The 19,186-nt window shown below is 40.9% G+C and overlaps 2 protein-coding genes and 1 long non-coding RNA gene across 6 annotated transcripts; 2 read left to right on the plus strand and 1 right to left on the minus strand.

The window, feature by feature from the left end:
* The first annotated feature begins 470 nt into the window (after nucleotides 1-470).
* LOC136437405 (E3 ubiquitin-protein ligase TM129-like) lies at nucleotides 471-2,732 on the plus strand. Its single transcript, XM_066432007.1, has 2 exons — nucleotides 471-851; nucleotides 1,141-2,732. The coding sequence occupies exons 1-2, from the start codon at nucleotides 750-752 to the stop codon at nucleotides 2,122-2,124; spliced, it is 1,086 nt and encodes a 361-aa protein (XP_066288104.1). The 5' UTR covers nucleotides 471-749; the 3' UTR covers nucleotides 2,125-2,732.
* A 2,530-nt stretch (nucleotides 2,733-5,262) lies between these two features.
* Nucleotides 5,263-18,555, plus strand: LOC136437367 (short transient receptor potential channel 7-like). 4 transcript variants are annotated; one of them, XM_066431945.1, is made up of 15 exons: nucleotides 5,263-5,473; nucleotides 6,604-6,710; nucleotides 7,086-7,793; nucleotides 9,189-9,365; nucleotides 10,529-10,693; nucleotides 11,124-11,364; nucleotides 12,174-12,416; nucleotides 12,636-12,773; nucleotides 13,193-13,310; nucleotides 13,723-13,915; nucleotides 14,181-14,348; nucleotides 14,719-14,802; nucleotides 15,104-15,173; nucleotides 15,674-15,867; nucleotides 16,435-18,555. In XM_066431945.1, exons 3-15 carry the CDS (start codon nucleotides 7,107-7,109, stop codon nucleotides 17,314-17,316), a joined length of 3,360 nt encoding a protein of 1,119 aa, XP_066288042.1. In that variant the 5' UTR covers nucleotides 5,263-5,473; nucleotides 6,604-6,710; nucleotides 7,086-7,106; the 3' UTR covers nucleotides 17,317-18,555. The 4 variants fall into 4 exon arrangements, with proteins under 4 accessions (XP_066288042.1, XP_066288041.1, XP_066288040.1 ...); XM_066431944.1 differs by having other exon boundaries at nucleotides 6,604-6,665; XM_066431943.1 differs by lacking the exon at nucleotides 6,604-6,710.
* On the minus strand, nucleotides 10,576-15,163 carry LOC136437430 (uncharacterized). The gene is made up of 5 exons (XR_010756179.1): nucleotides 15,075-15,163; nucleotides 13,705-13,899; nucleotides 13,205-13,281; nucleotides 11,169-12,406; nucleotides 10,576-10,685 (listed from the first exon to the last, which is right to left on the minus strand). It is a non-coding gene; the product is annotated as an uncharacterized lncRNA (long non-coding RNA).
* Nucleotides 18,556-19,186: the final 631 nt, after the last annotated feature.

The raw sequence follows: 19,186 nt of genomic DNA on the forward strand, positions 1-19,186 counted from the left end.
ATTGTTAAACATTATATATCATAGAGTTAAACGCATAATTAACAGAACAATGAGTAATAAAAGTCATATGGCGCGTTTTTACTAATTCCAATGGAATCATGTGCAAGAAGGAAATAAAGTTGACAAAGGCCTGTCGTATTCATTTCTTCATTCTTCTTAAAGAGAACGAGATTCGGCTTTACGTTTGGATACCACTACCAGGCTAGCGCTTGACATTACTGACCACAAAGACGGTAATCGAATAAAGATCATAATACATCACGGTGTCTGATCTGGCTTTAGTTGTGTGAAACTGACCACAGTTGTTGAGAGGGAAGTTCGCAACTTTATTCAATGAGGTTGGATGGTTCATTTGTCCGAAAAGCGTAACAAATTGAGGCTTTCACGGTTTATAGCTTTTACGGTCTCCTCCCAACATCTGCTTTGATTCATACACAATATACCCGACGTCATCACTTTACGTGTAACAATGACGTTTACACATGCCCACACACCAGACTGGAAAGTTGACGTGGTCTAAACCAAAGTTGCAGTGTTTTACCGTCAGTCTCAGAATTTGTTGTGTCTGTGATAACCATAAGTGTTTGTACCAGGCTCTACCCATTGACAGCACATAGAATACGTGCACAAATATCGTCCAGATCGCCGAGGTGAGTCGGCAGCTTGAAGGCGGTGATAGCTGCGACTGAGCCCGAGGGAGGTCTGTGGTCTGGTCGGTGGGTCTGGGGAGGTTCTGGACAGGATCCACCATGGTGTCTGTGGAGCTGGGGTTCACGCTGGGGTACATCCTGGTGTGTTTGTGCTTCGTGGCACCTCCGTCAGAGTTCCGGGCAGCTGGGATAACGGTTCAGGTGAAGTTTCTTCATATGTGCCCCCCTCCCCACTGCCAAAAAACACGCAGTGTCAGTGTTTCCCTTATGATGGAAGGAATCATACTAGGAAGGAATAATGTTATTAGACTTTGTGTTATGCAAACGATACATGGAATGTGATCTTTTGAAAAAGAATATGTAAGTTACCTTGTCTGCAGCGTTTATGAACAATTTTACATGCTCTGGGGACTTATGTCAATTAAAGAACATGTCAGAAGTTCAAAGTCCAAAAATCAAATGAATGACGTGTTCCTTGTTTAACATGCAGAACATCCTTGCTGGCTGGCTTGGCAGTGAGGACCTGCACTTTATCTACTACCACATCAAGAGGACAGCAGCCACGTCCCTCATACATGCAGCTCTACCCCTGGGGTACTATGTAGGGCTGAGTATAGTATCCCCTCATCTTCAACTGTGGGACTTCGCACTGGCCCCTACTCCTGCCGTGGTCTACTTTGCCGTTTTTAGCGCCATCTTCTGTGGAGTTGTCGTGATGAATTACATCTGGTCACGTAAGGGATGGGAGGGGCATCCGATAGTCGCACGGCTGAAGAGTCTCGGAGGGAACTCCTGGAGAGCGACGGCGTCCAGCATCAACGTAGAGTTCCGCAGGATCGACAAGTTCTCATCGGGAATAGGAGGTACGCGGTTGTACATCATGGATTCGTGGATCCTCAAAACTGGACCGTACAATGTTAACATAGCGCACCAAGCGAATGTCCATCTGCGAGTGATCAAGACGGAGAATCACGTGATCTCGCATGAGACGGGCACCTCCATTCAGTACCTGAGAATTGCAGTTGAACAGTTATCCCGAGGAGGAAAGACATTCACCATACGGTTAAACTCCACAGAATACGGCGACCTGAAGAATAAACTGAGCGCGCCGATACATGCCGCCAGAGACATAGTCATCCGGCAGTCTTTGTCGGACATGTTCTTGGAGGCGTTCCGTGAGCAGGTCTCCCAAAACCCCCATCACACCCTCCCAGAGGATGCCCCAGTCCCAGAGCCCTGTATAGGCTGTATGCAGACACAGTCTAACATCAAGCTAATAAAGCATTGCGAGGAGGGTGATTGGGGAGAATGTGTGCAGTGCTACTGTAGGCCCATGTGGTGTTTAGAGTGTATGGGGAAGTGGTTCTCTAGTAGGCAGGACCAGGCACACCCTGAGAGGTGGTTGGCTGGAAATTCACCATGTCCGACATGTCGGGCTAAGTTCTGTATGCTGGATGTTTGTTTCATAGCATGAAATAAAAAGGTCTGAGAAAATGATTCTACCATTTACTATAGATTGCCTAAGTTCCCAGGGTCATACTTTGGCTTATACCGTAATAAGCTTGCTTATGAAAAGGGATCTATGGCAGTTTTGTTATTCTATGGGCTCTTATTTTGCATTTTGTACATGCATGTAATAGTCAAAAATTGTTATTGAGTTGGAAAGTTGGAAAATTGGATTCATGATTAGTTTATGCTAATCTCAATGATATGTAAGAAGTAAAATTATCCATATGTTTGTCAGATACCCAGAATCAGGGGTGCACTCTTAAATTCAGAAAATACAAAGGAGAAATTAGGTGGAGAACAATATGCCAAACCAAGTATGGTACACCCCAGAAATGGCACACGTGTAGTCCTGGAATTTCATTTTTTATTTCTAGCATTACCACCCTTTTCAGTCGTGTTAGATTTTGGTTAATGAATTCAGTTTGGTATTGATTCTTTGGATCTATGCAGTTGTCATTTAGATGTTGTCAAGTATCCTTTTCTTATGCATGCATACTTTCCTTTTACCATTTTATCAGGAAGTCTTGATTTATCACTCAATAAAATTTAGGAAAACCCCAGGGGAACATTGTACAGAGTTGTCTTTTTTGTGTTGTGTATGTCGATAGTAAGATAACTGTGAAGTTTTAAATCTTTGAGGACATTTAAAAAGAGTTTTTCACCACGAAAACAATCCTGTATGTTGATTTCATGAGATGCCAGCAGATCTTAGATCTCTTCTAGGCATTTACGATGAATTTAGACCGCAGGCCTAGTAGCTAGTCCATGGCAGCAAAAACATTCACACAATCGTGACTGAAAAAAAAAAAACAAGTACATGTATGTTTCTAAACATCTTCACAAACATGTGTCCCAAAGGCCGCACCATCTTAACTTCTTGGTTCTCTAATTTTGTTGGTGCGCGCGCGGATGTCAGGCATATTGATGCGCGCGCGCGGATGTCATCCATAAAACCAGGTCAGTGTACTAGAGAAGCCTTAGCACGCTCAATCGTCACTTTCCTCCTGCAATCCTTCAACAACCATTTAAACGCCTGGTGTCCTGTAAGTAGTACCCTATCCATCACTCAAAAATGTTGCAGTCCGAAACTTTAGATCAGTGCCACTTTTCGTCTCACTTTTAATATGAAGACAGGTTTACACTATGAATTGGAAGTGATCTGTATATTCGGCATCTTCACTTCACTAATATGTTTGTCCTTTGCCTATCTATTTGTATTCCAACGTAGTAGCTTGTGCTTGTCATTCATAATTTGTATGATATAGTTCGGCGTACGGGTTCCATTATTTCTAAACTTTTTCACGTGTACGTGTAGTAACCCTGACCCACATACCTGTGCTTCAGCTTTCAAAGCACACTACACGGTGCGTGGTTCCTTATCCGTCCTTCTAGCCCACACGGCTAAGTATGTCCCTACCGAAGCCTGTCACGGTTTATCAAATAACGGGCTCTGCTTTACTCCATTGCTGGCCGCTTGTTCCATTGGGAGAAGAGAGAAACCCAAAACTGTGGACCAAACGGTACTGGCTTGCAGAAACAATTCAAGTAGATAACTTTGTCTTTGTACAGTGTACAGACCGTGAAAAACACCAGCAGTGATGATTTAGCTGAAAGCGCCCTGCCAAAACAACTGCTGGTTGAAACCTTGGCTTATGAATTTCCGTGTATTTGTTTTGTGCATTTTCTTCTTTGCTTGTACTTAGTTTCCACCACGCTAACCACGCTGGCTATACAGGGAGAACACTTTGCCAGGGAACTTGATTTGGCCATCCGACATATGATTCTAGTATCATCTGCCCGCGGACTAACATTAATTATTCACCCAATTTTCCCAAAATTCTACTATCCATAGCTCTGTATGAACAGCCTGGGTGTCATCCTCCGTAGTGACCGCTGGTCAGCAAGCGAAAAGATTGAGCCGGCGGGTACTACGGAGGATGGCACCCAGGCTATGTAGGAAAGTCTGGTGGAGGCTATGCCTTCCCGGCTGTCAGAAAGTCAGGCAATCAGAAGAAGGTACCGATCTCCCTCGTCAACCTCTGCTTGTAAAGGTACAATATAAATGAACATCCTATAGACGGCTTCTTACGTAACCCCGGCTTGGCGTGTGAGTCATTATCTTATCCGGGCTTAACGAGCTGTCAGATAATGAGTGGCCTCTGGAGGCGCTGATTGTACTCTCCAAGCAGAGGAGTGGGTCCGGCAGGTTTTTGACGTGTTTTTAGGCGTTTTTGTCGGGCTTTCTACTTTGTCATGGTTTCTTTCTATCTTTCTTTCTTTAAAGATAGAAAGAAACCATGACAAAGTAGAAAGCCCGACAAAAACGCCTAAAAATACGTCAAAAACCTGCCGGACCCACTCCTCTGCTTGGAGAGTAGCTGATTGCTCTTTAATCGGCGCAGTCACATTCGTCGTACGTTGGCGAGGCTATGACACAACTGATCGTCTACACGGATCCGCATCATCCTTTTCCGTTACAAAACAGCCGAATTAATAAAGTTGCGAGATACATCCACGAGATGTCCTAAGAACGTCTTCAACTTCGTGACGTAAACATGCGAACTAACCCTAATCAGTCAATCTTCTAGTTTTTATGTTTGTTTGATGAAGTTTCAAGACCACCCACACCCACTGAAAAAAAAACTTACAGAAGACAGAAATAAACAGAACACACAAAAATAAGCACAGAACAAAGCAAACATATCAGTTTTGTTGACTGTATTGAAACTATAGTTGAAAGCAATTAGGGTGGGTGACACTGGGGTAGAGAAAGAAAGCATCCATGCAAAATGAATTTTGATTTCTAACGTTCTTCAAAAGTTAAAGAAATATTGTTAACATTCAGAAAGGCAAAACAAACGCAAACTCCTTAATTCTTAGCTTTAAAATCTCCTACATTGATTTTTAGCAAAACAGTACACAGAAGCTTTGGACGTTTTGTGTATCGCACCCGTATGAACCACCCTTTCCCAGCTATGTCTGATTATACACAGAAATCCCCTAGGGACAGCGATGACAAACAAAAACCACTGGGCCTGAAACGGGTGATCCTCCCCTTGCATTGGTCCACACACACGCCTACACGTAAGACGTAGACACCGCCCCCGGCCAGATCCACACTATGTAACTCGCAGAACAAGTTGGTCTAGTCGCCTTCAAATTAACTATTCCAACCGTCGAGCGTGTCGTCATGCTATTTGTATGCGGCAGCTACATATCAAGGAACTTCTGGTCTGTGCTTTACATTACCAAGACCTTGTAACACAGGACGTGTTCTAGACTTGGAGTCGCGGATGCGTCCGGGAGTCGTAAAGGTAAGAAGTCACACCTTGTTCTTCTTCATTAATATCATTGTAGCCGCCTCTACTGTTGACTTGTTGTGTGTATATGAGGAAACAAGCCATTCTATATCGGGGTCATACGTATAAACCTCAAATCATCCATAAAATTACCCTGTAAAATACTACTTACAAGCCATTCTTGTACACAACACCACTGTGGAGTGGTCTGTTTGTTCTGGCCGATGTTTTGAAAGGGACGAGAAACAAAAGGTACGGCCGAATTTGTTGACAGTTTTGTGTAATTCGTTTCTAATTGTCTATCCGCTGACCTGAAGGTGGTAGGGGTGATACCTTTGTTGAGCTTAGAGTCATTAGACTACATTATCAGTGGTTCATGAAAGGTAAGGAATGGCGCTAGAACAACAAATAAGTCCTGTCCCTTTTCCCGGCCTCACCTGGCACTCAGACCCACAAAAGGGCGACGGACTTAAGTGCTGGGACGCCAGGGTTCGGGCATGCCTGTTTTGCTTTCACCCGTAGCTTGGGCACTAGGTTTTGTTGTAGCGTGCACCTTTTGGCCTAGATTCAGCTCAGAGAGACATTTCCCACAGAGCGAGAGACAGAGCTCGTTCAAAGGCCAAAGTTAAAGCGCATTTGGAAGGAAGCGGAACTGAGCTTCATCGGTGATTTCTTAGTGAGTATGGGGGCGAGAGGCGCTTAGAGGTTGGGAGGGAACATTCTGTAAATGTCGAGCTTGATTTAAAGGTTACAAAACAACCAGTGTCTGGAGGTTTTGCTGTAAGGAAATTCTAAAAGATCTAGAGCTTACGGTAACAACTTTGTACTTGTAGCTAAAAATGCGCTATCGAGTTATCTTTATCTTTCCGTCAAGAGAGAGAAAAGATCAGCACACAATTAAGTCTAAAAAGATAAGAAGTGGTTTAATAGGACAATATAGAATTGGGGCCAGAATTCTTGAGAACTATCAAAAATGTCAAGTTTACAAGTAGGCAATGAAGGCATGTAAAATTGTAAGTTTGCCTACATCTTTCTCCTTCCAAAGCTCAAATTAATCTTTCAAGTCTTGTGCTGCATTTTTCCAAGTTTTACTCAGTCATACTTATTGTCTAATGTTGTATATACTGTGTTCCCACCATCTCAAGGTATGTGACAACCAAACTTCTGGTTTCTAACATACTGAAGGGCTGACAGGATCATGTAAACAGTGAGTTCTGTTCACTGAACCTTGACCAACAATCCCTCCAAAAGGGTAAAAAGATATTGCTATCATACTGTTTGCAAAGAATAAAACAATTACAACACAATGTTACATTGTGTATTTCAAACAAACTTCAAGTAACGTACGTTCGGATGTAGTTTTCCTCTTTTGTATGATGTATACAAGATACACGAGGCCTGTGATTTGTTTGCTCAACATTTTCATTGAGTTTGCAGAAATGTTTACATTCCAACAGATCAAGTGATGAACTGGTCTTCTCAGTCTTAACCCTCTTGGTGGGATTCTCTGCTAAGTTTACTTTCCAGCAGCTCTTGTTTACTAAAGGTGTTGTTTACGTTTATCTGTGATGTTTCTACGTATTTACTTTGTTAACGACTGCATGGCTTCTGTTTTCTGTATCTGTAGGTTGGGAAGAATAAAACAAATATGGTGGGCAGTCAAGAAGGAGGGTATCCGCCTGCACATGCGCTGACCGACAGCGAAGTCCGGTTTCTGGTTGCGACGATTCAGGGCGACCATACTGATGTAAGAACTGCCCTGCAGAACAGAGGCGATGTGAACGTTACATGTACTGACACTATGGGAAGGAACGCACTCTTACTAGCAGTGCAAAATGGGCATATCAACATAGTGAAGACACTCCTTCAAACTGATGAATGCAAGCTATTACATCTAGAGGAAGCTCTCTTAGTCGCAGTTGCCAAAAATGATCTTCGCATCACTGATGTTTTGGTCAAGGCGGTGTACGATGACCGTCTGGACGATGATGATGATGAAGAGGATCGAAGAATATCGCGGGCGTCAAACTCTCAGTTTCCCGAGGAAATGACAGCGACAATGCTAGCAGCACAGTTGGACAGAACTGAAATCTTGAACATTCTCGTAACGCGGGGACTACGGGTGCCAAACCCACACGACTACCTGTGCTCGTGTCAGGTGTGCGAGGACAACCGTAACAGCGACAGTTTTGGGTACGCCAGGAGGAGGCTGAACACATACAGGGCGTTGGCGAGTCCTACATACATCTCTCTGACATGCAGGGATCCTGTAGCACGAGCCTTTGATTTGACGGAGGAAATACGGAAGGTGACAACGGTAGAACCAGAGCACAAGGTGAGATGGGCAAATTGCAAAACTACACAAAAATCATAATGCAGACATCAATTTAATCCAACGAGAGTCAAACAGATACTTTCTATGAGATAAACAGTATTGATAATATACCCCTGGATTTAGCATTGATAGCTGCAGAATAAACCTACAATACATGTACACTATGTAAAGCAAATCCCTCTGTACAAAGGAATTCAGGTCACCACAATTTGTTGGATTTGCAAATATGATACAACATGTATCTGTTTGTGTTACATGACTCAAAAGAATTACACCACCATCTCACCACTAATTCATTTACAGCAGCTGAAACAACATGACAAAATGACAACCTGATGCTTTCAATAAGCATCATTCAAATCACAAAATTCAGGTCATTCCTTCAGACTGTCCTGGACAATTCACTGTGTCAAACCCCTGAAAGACTAGTAATAACTATATTAGGCACATCTCTACTTATGGATAATGGTCAGATAATGATAACTATTTGTGGAGTGAGAGAGTCACCCGTATAATCAGTAAGACGAATGAGTTGCTAGGTTTACCAAACAAATGTACACTGCTCTGGAGAGGGATTTCTTTCAAAATATGGACATGCTAACATTTGTCACCTTTGTCAACTCTTTGACTGAAATATGTTACAGATTTCCTGGCATGTAAATCTTTCTTGTATCAGGAACCACTACTTAAACCACCTGTTAACACCTGTCACTCTTTTCTGTGGAGACAATGTGCACTACACCCTGCATACACTGTTACAATGTTTACATAATGTCTACTGGTATTCATGCCTTATTGTGTACACAGAGTCACACTGAAACCCTCAGAATTTTTCTCCCTCCCACATTGTTCTGAATCAAATGCTCTGATGTAAAGGAATGTTGCTATTCAATTATACAACCTTTGTTATGGGTCTATTTTTGAGCTCTATTTTAGAACAAACAAAGAATATTTCACATCTCTTTTCAATTGGTTCAAAATCCAACATATAGATGTTCTTAGCAGCAAGTAACAGTTTCAACTTCAAATATACATTTAATGATATCAGTTCATGATACAGAAAAGTTCTTTGAGTGTCTGTTGTTGCATAAAACATTTTTGTGTGTTTCCTTTGGCACCTTCAGACATAATTATTGAAAGTTCCCCTGTGTAGAATATAGCATCCACAGGTCATATTTAAACTTCCAGGATATTATTAAATGATATTTTTCAAGTCTTTCACCTTTTATCTTTTAACCTCCCATGTCATCTGCTTCGAAATGTTTGGCTGATAATATCAACGTTACGTGTGTTATACTATGTTCTCATGGCTGATGATATCAACGTTACTTGTGTAATACTATATATGTTCTCATGTTTTCACTGGAATAACAGTTTACCTTTTTCTACACACAGGAAGAATACAGAAGGATTCTGGTGAAACTGGAAACTTTTGTGTCCGAGTTGTTGGACCACTGCAGGTCTAAAGACGAGATGGCGGTGACGGTGGGAGGGGGTGAGGGGGAGAAGTGGCACAAGACCTCCCCAGGGGTGGGGAGACTACAGTCAGCAGTGCAGTGCAACCAGCAGAAGGTGAGAAATCATTTGAATGTTCTAACTTTCTGGTTAATCAAATAAACAAACAAACAAACAAACAAACTGGGCCCTACTGGGGGAATGAGAATGGTGGTGAAATAATGAATATGAAAAATGCGATTGTACTTTTTTATCTATAGAAAATAATTATTTTGAGGCCATTCGGTATCAAAGTGCACAAAATTTCATGCCAGACATGCTTCAAAGTATGGCATGATGCACATGAGGTCATCAGTGCTAGGAGAAAACCTTACGTTATTGTTTCTAAACACCTCCAATGAAATGGAAAATATCTTACTTAAATTAAACAATGCATTCACTGGTCTGCATCAAATGAACTCTCCTAACACATCTAGCTTGAAAAACACAATATTTCACATCTGAAATAGAGAATAACAAATCGAGTGCGATCCATGTAGAAAGAAGATATTGCAAAAACATAGTCTGTTATGAAAAAAAAACGGAAATAGGGGAAAACTACAGTTATGGCTCAGATATCTCATGCACAAGTAGTTAAGTAAGCCCTGGGGATAGAATAATAGACTAAAAAGATTCCCAAGAACCTTAAGACAGGGTGTACCTAAAATAGACTTAAAACTAGATGGATGCCTTTCATATATTCACACCCAATCATCTAGAGGATTTGACACGTATCTTCCTTTATACTGAGCGGAGTATCAGTCTTTTGTGTGGTAAGCACAAAGGTTGGTGTATTGAAAGGTATATTGTGACGGAGGCATTTCTACTGTAGAGGCTTTGAGTTGCAATGTTTTCAGCCAAAAGGGGACTTTTTGTGTGACAAAGGATTATTCTAAAGGAAAGAAAGTAGTCCTCAGCCATTTACTACTCTGGTTATCTCTCATAAAGCATGCATGATGGATGTGTACAAAATGTCACCTCTAGATATATTAAGTCCTTATTTTGCGATCAAGTTACAATATTTTTTCCAAAATGATAACGTTACTCTTGTCCAAAGGTTTTTACACACTCTATGTCTCAAAATTCTTGGAAACTTACTGTATTACTCAATAGCAAAATAAAAACAATGGAAATGCAGGTCAAATAATCATTTCTGAAACCCAATCAGTGTACACTAATTTCAAGAAATATGGAATATGAAAACAAAGGGTTAATGTATTGGTTTTTGGTGGTTTTCCCAGTTCATAGCCCATCCCCTGAGCCAGCACTGCCTGCAGCAGATGTGGCACTACAGGTTCCAGACATGGCGGCAGCTGGGATGGGTGCTGAAACTCCTGGTGTCTGTCGGGATAACTATCACCTTACCTGTCCTGGCACTGCTCTACTGGGTCAAGCCCACTGGAAAGGTGAAGTTCATGCAATTATAAAGCAGCTCATTCTAATAAGAAGCCGTTCAGAGGGCTCCTCATGGTGTCAGTGGAGAACATATTAAGCTCTCCCCTTACCTGCCCTTATACTGCTATACTAGCTCATGCCTACTGGAAAGGTGATTATTTATTAGTTCATATATTTATTCGGTAGCTCTGCAATATGTAAAATTCTTACTACTGCATGATGTCTATACAATTTGCATACAATGTAGATTTTTGGAATATAAAATTTACCTTACCGACGTAACTCACAATTTTTGTTAATATCAGAACTGTACACTCTGTCTTTTGACTGTGCTTCCCTCACTTACCTACTATCTCTGTTATTGTCTGTTGTTGGCAGGCAGTCTTGCCAGTCACGGTATACTATCAGGGTTCATGTGGAATTTTCTCTTTCTTTTCACAGTTTGGGAAGTGGTTGAAAACACCAGTGGTTAAGTGCATCATGTACCTGGCCTCCTACGTGGCGTTTCTCGTCTTCATGTGTCTGGTGACGGTGGAGAAACTGACGGCTCCCCAGCTGGACAACGTGCAAGTGGCGGCGGCAGACTTCAGCCTACCACAGGACCTGGTGGGGGGCACTACCTTCCTGAGGAGACCCACTTTTCCTGGGGTGGTACAGTGGCTCATATCCATCTGGGTATTGGGTAAGACACACTTCTTTTTCAGAAAGACACAGTCAAACTTGTGTATAGCAATATCTCAAGGGACTTGGCAAAGACAGGTTGTCACAATGAACAGGATCCTTAGTGCTGTGCTTACACCAAATCATGAAAAATAAGACATTACCAAAAAGTTAAGTTTCTATCAGATTAAATATGCTGGCTATAGGAAAAATAATTTTGGCCACTTAATTGTAACATCTAATCTATCAATTGCTGTTAAATAGGTGCCAAATAACAAAGTAATCCTTTTATTGCTTTGCAAGTCGACCATGACAGGACTAGAACAGACCAGCCCAGGACATGTGACAACAAATATCCGTGCTGGCCGTGTCAATCAATTTATGGCTTAAATGAGCTCAACTGTAAAGCTACTGATTTGTTGAGAAAATGATCGGATTAATTTTATTGCCTCGGCACACAGGCCTTCCAAGGGGAAATGGTATCTTCCCAGCAGACTGAATCTCCTGGACAAATTTTGCCCTTTGGGAAGGCCTGGTGGAGGCTACCAAAAAGTGGCAATTGAAATGTCATACTAGTAGTAGTAATTAACAAATACATGATTGTTATCACTCCTGCCATATCACTGTAAAAGTCATATTACAGCCATATCACTGTAATTCGTAGTCAAAGTTTGTCTTATTCACATAATTAGCAGCGAGGAGACCAAATTTTGTGCAATTGCCTTCATTGATTTTAGCGTAATATGTAGGGGGTTCTTCTGAATTCAGCGAAAAGCGTTGTCAGGACCTCCCATGCAGACCCTCTTTTTGACATGTTTGTGTTTCACGCAGGATTCCTGTGGCAGGAGGTGAAGCAGCTTTACCACATGAGGTGGACATGGTACTGGAAGAGCAGTCCGTACAAGATCATCGACATCCTGTCCCTTACCCTGTACATAACACACTTTGTACTGGTGTACGTCATGTTCTACTTCAGCAGCAGGGCTGAGAACTACTTCAGACAGGAGGACAGGACCACGCTGCTCAGGAGCAAGGACGGGGTGGCAACGCTGCATCTGTATCACCTTGTCGGAGGTAAGGATGTGGCAGGTTTTGAAATGGACTTTTCAACAATATAGAATAAGATTTTTTGGCTGAACATACGAAATTCAATTCACAGACCCAGTTACTTTTTAAACATTACCTTGGTCAAGTAACAAGTCAAATGTCTGCATAAACATCACTTTCAGTATCATGAAAATTTATGAAAAGGTTAAAAAAATTCTGAATCTTACATGATATCATTTTTTCCAGATCGAGATCGATGGAACTCAGGCGATCCAGTCTTTGTGGCTGAATCCCTGTTTGCCTTTGCAAATGTCCTGTCTTTCCTACGACTCGGGGAATACCTTGTCCTCAATGACTCGTTTGGTGCCCTGTCCATCACAGTAGGTAAGTCATGATCAGGATAATTGATAAGGTCTAATGTAGGAAGATCACAGTGTTAGTCTTTCAAGATGATCTGTTTTCTTCTGTAAAATTTTGTCATGTCAAAATCTATTTTAGGTCACAACATTTTAATTTCTTGGTTAACGGCATTTAAAAAAAATGCTAGATTAGAAAATCAACAGGAAAATACAATCTCAGAGGAAAGTTTGTACTTTGGTGCACACAATTTCAGTGAGTGAACAGGGTCAGGTGCAAGTTTTCACCCCAGCCTTCTGTTTTCATGATTTTTTTTGTGCTAAAATTTTAAAAAATCCGTTAACCAAGAAATTAAATTGGTGTGGCCTTATGTCAGTATCAATACAAAGTTGAACCCTTTTTCAACTGTTTCCATAATTTTCAAAATTCAACCTTCCTGTCCACAGAGCGGTGCATACCGGTGATAGTGAAGTTCCTCCTAATGCTACTTCTGGTAGCTGTCGGCTTCCTCTTTGCCATCTTCAACCTCTATTTCCTGTACAGTGGGAACATCCACATCTCAAGGTGAGAAATACATTAAGATCATCATATCACATAAAGATCATCTGTATTTGCACAGTAATGTAGCATTCTGTAATGAATTTATCATTTGTCTAGAAATCTTAAGAGTCAGTGAGTGTGATATACAAAGTAATGTTTCCTGGGTTGGATAAATTACTTAATACATGTATGAAGTCTGGCAGCAAAAGTATATCTTGGTTGTTTAACCACATGGAATAATATAATTCAGCACCTTTTTTGTGAACTGTTGAAGCTGAATATAGCAGAGATTTCTAGCAAAGCAGTGTTATCATACATGGGATAAAAGTTGTGGAAATGTACAAAAACTGTTTGAAGCTATTGGTTATCCCTATACAGTCCCAGCATTTACCACAGTATAGATACAAAGTTCACAAACTTTTTTTTGTTTTTGCAGCTTGGACAGGACCTTCTCTTCCCTGCTCCAGATTGTGACCGGGTCTCCCACCAACATCCTGGTGGTCTCCTCTGAGAGTTCTGCTGAGGTGACTGGTTGGCTGCTGTACGGTTCCTATTACATCATCGTTGTCATCGCTGTCTTCAGTCTGGTTGCTGTCATCTTCAATCATGCCACCTGCAGTGATGAGAAGGTAAGAATGTCAGTGTAAATGATTATCATAAATTTTCTTGTGACATTGCATTTTTATTATAACAACAAGAAAGTGCTGTAATCCTCTATTTTCTTTTAAAGTAGCTGCTCTCTCAACATTGATATTATTGATCATTATACCTATTACCGGGTAAATAGGTCAAAAAGTGACAACAGAAGAGGTCCTTGTGCATAGGGGGCCACTAGTAGTCAGCTTTAGATACACATAGTTGATTAAAATAACTTAAAAATGACAATTGTCACAGGGTGATTACAAGGTCCAGCTGAAGTTTGCCCAGGCCAAGGTGTACCTGTCCTTCATCCAGAGAGGAACCCTCCCACCCCCCCTGAACCTGGTGCCCACCCCCAAGTCAGTGTGGTACGCTGCACTGGCTGTCTACAAGCACTTATGCTGCTGCTGTAATAAAAGGAAGGTATGGACATCAAAATCTGATAATTTTTGATTTAGTAAGTCTCATAATCATTCAGCTTGTTTTGAATCATTATGTTTATATTGAAAACTGATTTTACCAATACAAGCTTCTTTTTTTTCTCTTAAGACCAAGGAAATATTTTAATCAAATATTTCTTTCTAAAGTCTTGTAATGTGTCTCTTTGCCATGTTCAGTGAAAATAAAAAAGAGTCTACAGTGATTTACTCTGAGGGCTCATACTCATTACAAACAAAGTCTTGGGTTGATTTCCATTCATCTTAAAGATCTATTAAAAACAATAAAAATGTTATGATGTCACCTTAGTGATGGCTACATGTACATTGTATGAATTTTGTATTTTTTGGTTCAGACCCAAGAGATGTCAGGTGCTGATGTGGAGATTGGTGAGGACATCACAGAAAACCTACCTGGGCAGTCAGAGAGAACTTATCAGGTAAGATTCAGTGTAGTGATACAGACTTTTTCCTGGAACTATCTTTTATGATTACACAGGAAAAAAACATTAAATGTTCATGTCAGCAAGAATTACAGGGAAGAAGAAAACTTACGATGTAATTAAACAAATTGTTGACTGACATCATTTTGAGCATGCAAAAATTGTGTCTTCCTTCCAAAGCAAATATGTACAAAGCCTTTCTATAGTTTGAATAGATATTGCGTATATAATAGAGGTAGAAGATAGAGGTTACGCATTCATGTACCAACCGTGTGCTCTGAACGTTTTGCCTTATCAGATTGCCCAGCAGCAGGTTATTCAGCGGTATCTGGTCTCATCTACAAAGCAGCGGACGGACTGGGATTGGGGTGAGAAACTGCATGTTAGGATTGCAAATCAATCAAGTTAGAGAAAGACCACTGGTACCCAGGTTGAGATTAAATTGAGGGGCAACTGAACCAGGAGGATAGGGAAAAAACAATTTTGTACAAGAGATAAGTATAGTCATAAAAGAATGTAGAAAGATCTAATAAGAAATTGAATGAACCGTCTATCTCTTTAGGGTTACCAGTTGGGGGGTAAGAGGGAAATGTGATGACATAATACTGCACCTGATAGTAGAGATGATTTTTGGTGATACTTAATTGATTTGGAAAGTTACACAAAACTACATACACAGTGATATTGTAGAGTAAGCCCCAACATTTCATGGAAAACAATTTCATAAACATCACATGACAACATCAGAAGACAGTTTCTATCGTTAGAAGAAAAGCTCATACCTCATAAGCATGTCTTGAAAATATACAGTTGAATGTGGTTCCTCTGAATGTGGAATCAATCAATTATCTTCAAACCTTACTTCCAGATGACGACGATACTGAATGCCTACACTTGTCGTACAAAGATGGCCGACATCCCAGGAAGTCGCACAGTCTGACGGCGCTGGTGGAGAGACAGTTTGAACACATGATGCGTAACCAGCACGAGGTGTTCGGGAACATGCTGGGACACCTGGAGCAGATGACTGGAGCTCTGAGGGGCATCCTCTCACACCTGCAGGTGAGTGGAGCACTATTACATAGTCAATTAGTCAGTAGTACCTCTTTGTACAAAAGGTAACAAAATCTCGCAATCACAGTTGTTTTTTCCTTTGATTTTGTACAAAAGGCAACAAAATCTCGCAATCACAGTTGTTTTTTCCTTTGATTTTGTACAAAAGGCAACAAAATGTCGCAATCACAGTTGTTTTTTCCTTTGATTTGTAGCTCAATATCTGCCAGAATCAACAACAAATTTATTAGGGACAAAACGGGTAGGGCTGAGGGGGGTTGTGTAGACAAGAAAATTGCACATTGTAAAGCAAGAGGAAAATAAATCTCAAGAAAGACAAGAAAAAAAATCAAGGACATCAAAGGTAATAATTTGGTAGCAACATTCAAACTGCTCAGTTTTTCCTATCTACTCTCAAGACATTGGAATGAGAAGGAATGAATTACTAATCACACACAGAAAAAGACAAGTATGATTGTGAAAAATGCTCCCTTTCAAAAGCAACTTCAAAAGAGGTTGCATAGAACATCTTTAAGCTTCCAAACGAGTGTCTGACAATAATTACCATCCTTGCAGGTAGTGGAAAGTGAAGTGAAGGAGAGTTCAGATACCTTGAAGAAGAAGTCCACCATGCTGAAGCTGACCAGCTCGCTCCTCTTCGGCGCTCAACCGCACAGCGATAACGGCACGCAGACCGACGCCATGCCGCATCACGTAGACCAGGGGATACAGGCGGAGATATCGGCTTCTCCCAGTCCACAACATGAAAGTACGAGTAGCCGGATGCGGCGGAAGCAGGGTCGTTCTCAGAGCAGTTCTGTCAACACTCCCACAGGCAGTAGCTCCAACGCGTCTCTTTCCCCGAGTGCAACTTCGGGTAAGAGAGGGCTCGACCTCTTGTTGCCACTCGATACGGTTACAGCTGAAGACCTACAGATGATAAAACAGCTTCAGGAGGCAAGGAGAGGAGCTACCATGCCAACTAACCAACCAAAGAAGAGTAAGAACTCACTGGCTACCGTTCGCAAGCTCGGACAGTTGACCAAAACACCTTCTGACCATCAGAATGACCGCATCAATGGCCCAAGCCTCAATGCTGATGTCATACACGATATTAGCTATCTGACAGACCCTGGATATGTACCAGCTAAATCTAAGTCTGCTCACAACAAAACAAAGGGAGACTCAAGCCTTAGGAGGAACAAAAATCCGCAACAAAGCAGCGTGTCTTCAAGTAAAGGAAGTCCCGGCAGGCTGTCTCCAGGGATGGGTATTTTGAATGTCATCTCCAGGAGACTGAGTTCTGGGAAAGACAGAAGAAGACCAGCCCAAGACTATGTGATCAGTAATGTACAGCAGAGGCCTGGAGTAGGTGGGATGGTTTCCACCAGGATAGATGATTCCGTGTTCGACAGTGAGTCCAGGAACTCAGACACCTCCGAGGAGTACATCATCTGAGCTGGGACACTTGGAATAAGGGAGAGTCTTCTAAATTTCAAGTTGCAAAGATACAACATTTTCTCTACAATACATGAGAAATTTTTTTAGCCAGCCCTTATACCAGCAGCAACAACGTTATGCATGTATATTCTATCTAGAGAGTTATGATTGTTGAGAGATATCTTTCAATGCCTCTCTTTAGAACTATAATCTAACTTGCCAAATCTAAATATGGACATTTTAAGGAATTATTTCCTTTTTAATACTCAAAAGCTAGCAATTGAAAAATACTATGTATCGGGTAAGTTTTTCCTTTCTACCTCAAACTTAGCTGTAGACTCCATTGCAATGTTACAAGTAAAATACATGGTGTAGGGAGTTTTTAACTAAAAATTCTAGATTAATATATGTTAGATTGTATTGTATAATATTGTCAATTTTGTGTTAGTTAGTTAACACACAAAGTAGATGGTAGGGACTGAATGAAATATTGACTATCAATTATAATCGTACGTTCAATTAATCCTTATGCAATGTCTGTCAAGAATATCTACTTTAACATTTCAGTGTATACAAAATGTTCACTGTAATAGGAACATCTTAAAAGCTGAGGAAAGAAAATAATGACGATTTCTGTACAATAGCAATGCGAGGTAGTGTCATACATTTTATGCTCAGGCTTCACAATGTTTAAGTCACTACGAAACCTTTCAAAAATATGTAACGGTTAATGTATATCATTCTTATTGTAAACACAATATGCTTTTTGTTATGCTACTGTTTAATACTGTGTCAAAGGGGGATTTGCTGCTAAACACATTATGTATGCAGGATTGGTTGGTTGCATTTCTACAAAAGGCTGTATGTGACGTCACAGCTAACACGCTGGTCGAACCTGATAGACTCAGCCCTATAATGTCTCCTGTCATAATTATGTGACTGTACATTGCCTTTACATTGACTGTATTTACCAATGACTGGTGACTTAACAAGAGACTGTTTGAATTGTGTTCTTCATAAACTCATAATGGTTGCTGTGGTCTGTTGTTGTGTGATGATATTTGTTGGACAATGACAGGGGTATGTTGAAGTGTGCCTTACCTACAAAAGTAAAGCACCTTCAAATGTAATGTCAATGTAGGTCTGTGGCACAGAAATGTGTTTGGTACTTCTTTGGTACTTATTCTGATATTATGATAATATCTAATCTTCTAATTTGTACTGGTTTCTGGAATAAAATGTGGTTTGCAGACTGAATTTCAGTTCCTGTGTTCTCAGTGGTTAAGACAAGGGTTTAGACAGGACTCAGTTGATGCAAAGTTATTGCACAAATACCATACCTTTCCAGGCTGGGCAGTTCTGGCAGCAAAGTCTGTTACGCTCCTATATTCAAACACCTTTATGTTTCAACACCCCTTTAAATATAACCCGAACATAGAGATGTTGGAAGGTAAGGGTGTGGGAACACAGGGCTGTCCCTCCAAAATTACACGTAGGTTCTGAACTTGAATATGTGACCATAGGATGTTTACAATTACACGTTCTGCCACAAATGGCTTGTCATGTTGGTTGGTTGAAGCTGAAAGAGTCAGACTTGTAAATTTGTCATGTGACTCGCAACTAAATATTCAATTTACCTGCCCACTTCCAAGGGTATTGTACTGTATTGTAAATCAAGTCATCTGTTCAGGTCATACATTTAGAACTTAGAAGCTGTAGCTGCATTCAGTACAATTTGTATAAAACAAATCAGGTATATGACAAGTTCAATTTGTGTTCAGTCTTGGGCAACATATGCACAAAACATGTCCAACATTTACATCTGCTTGGAGATTGCCAATTGACCAATATCAAGAATTCAAATGCGTAGAGAAAATATAGAAAGAAA

This window comes from Branchiostoma lanceolatum, chromosome 6 (assembly GCF_035083965.1).
Source record: "Branchiostoma lanceolatum isolate klBraLanc5 chromosome 6, klBraLanc5.hap2, whole genome shotgun sequence".
In the NCBI taxonomy this organism is placed as follows: domain Eukaryota; kingdom Metazoa; phylum Chordata; class Leptocardii; order Amphioxiformes; family Branchiostomatidae; genus Branchiostoma; species Branchiostoma lanceolatum.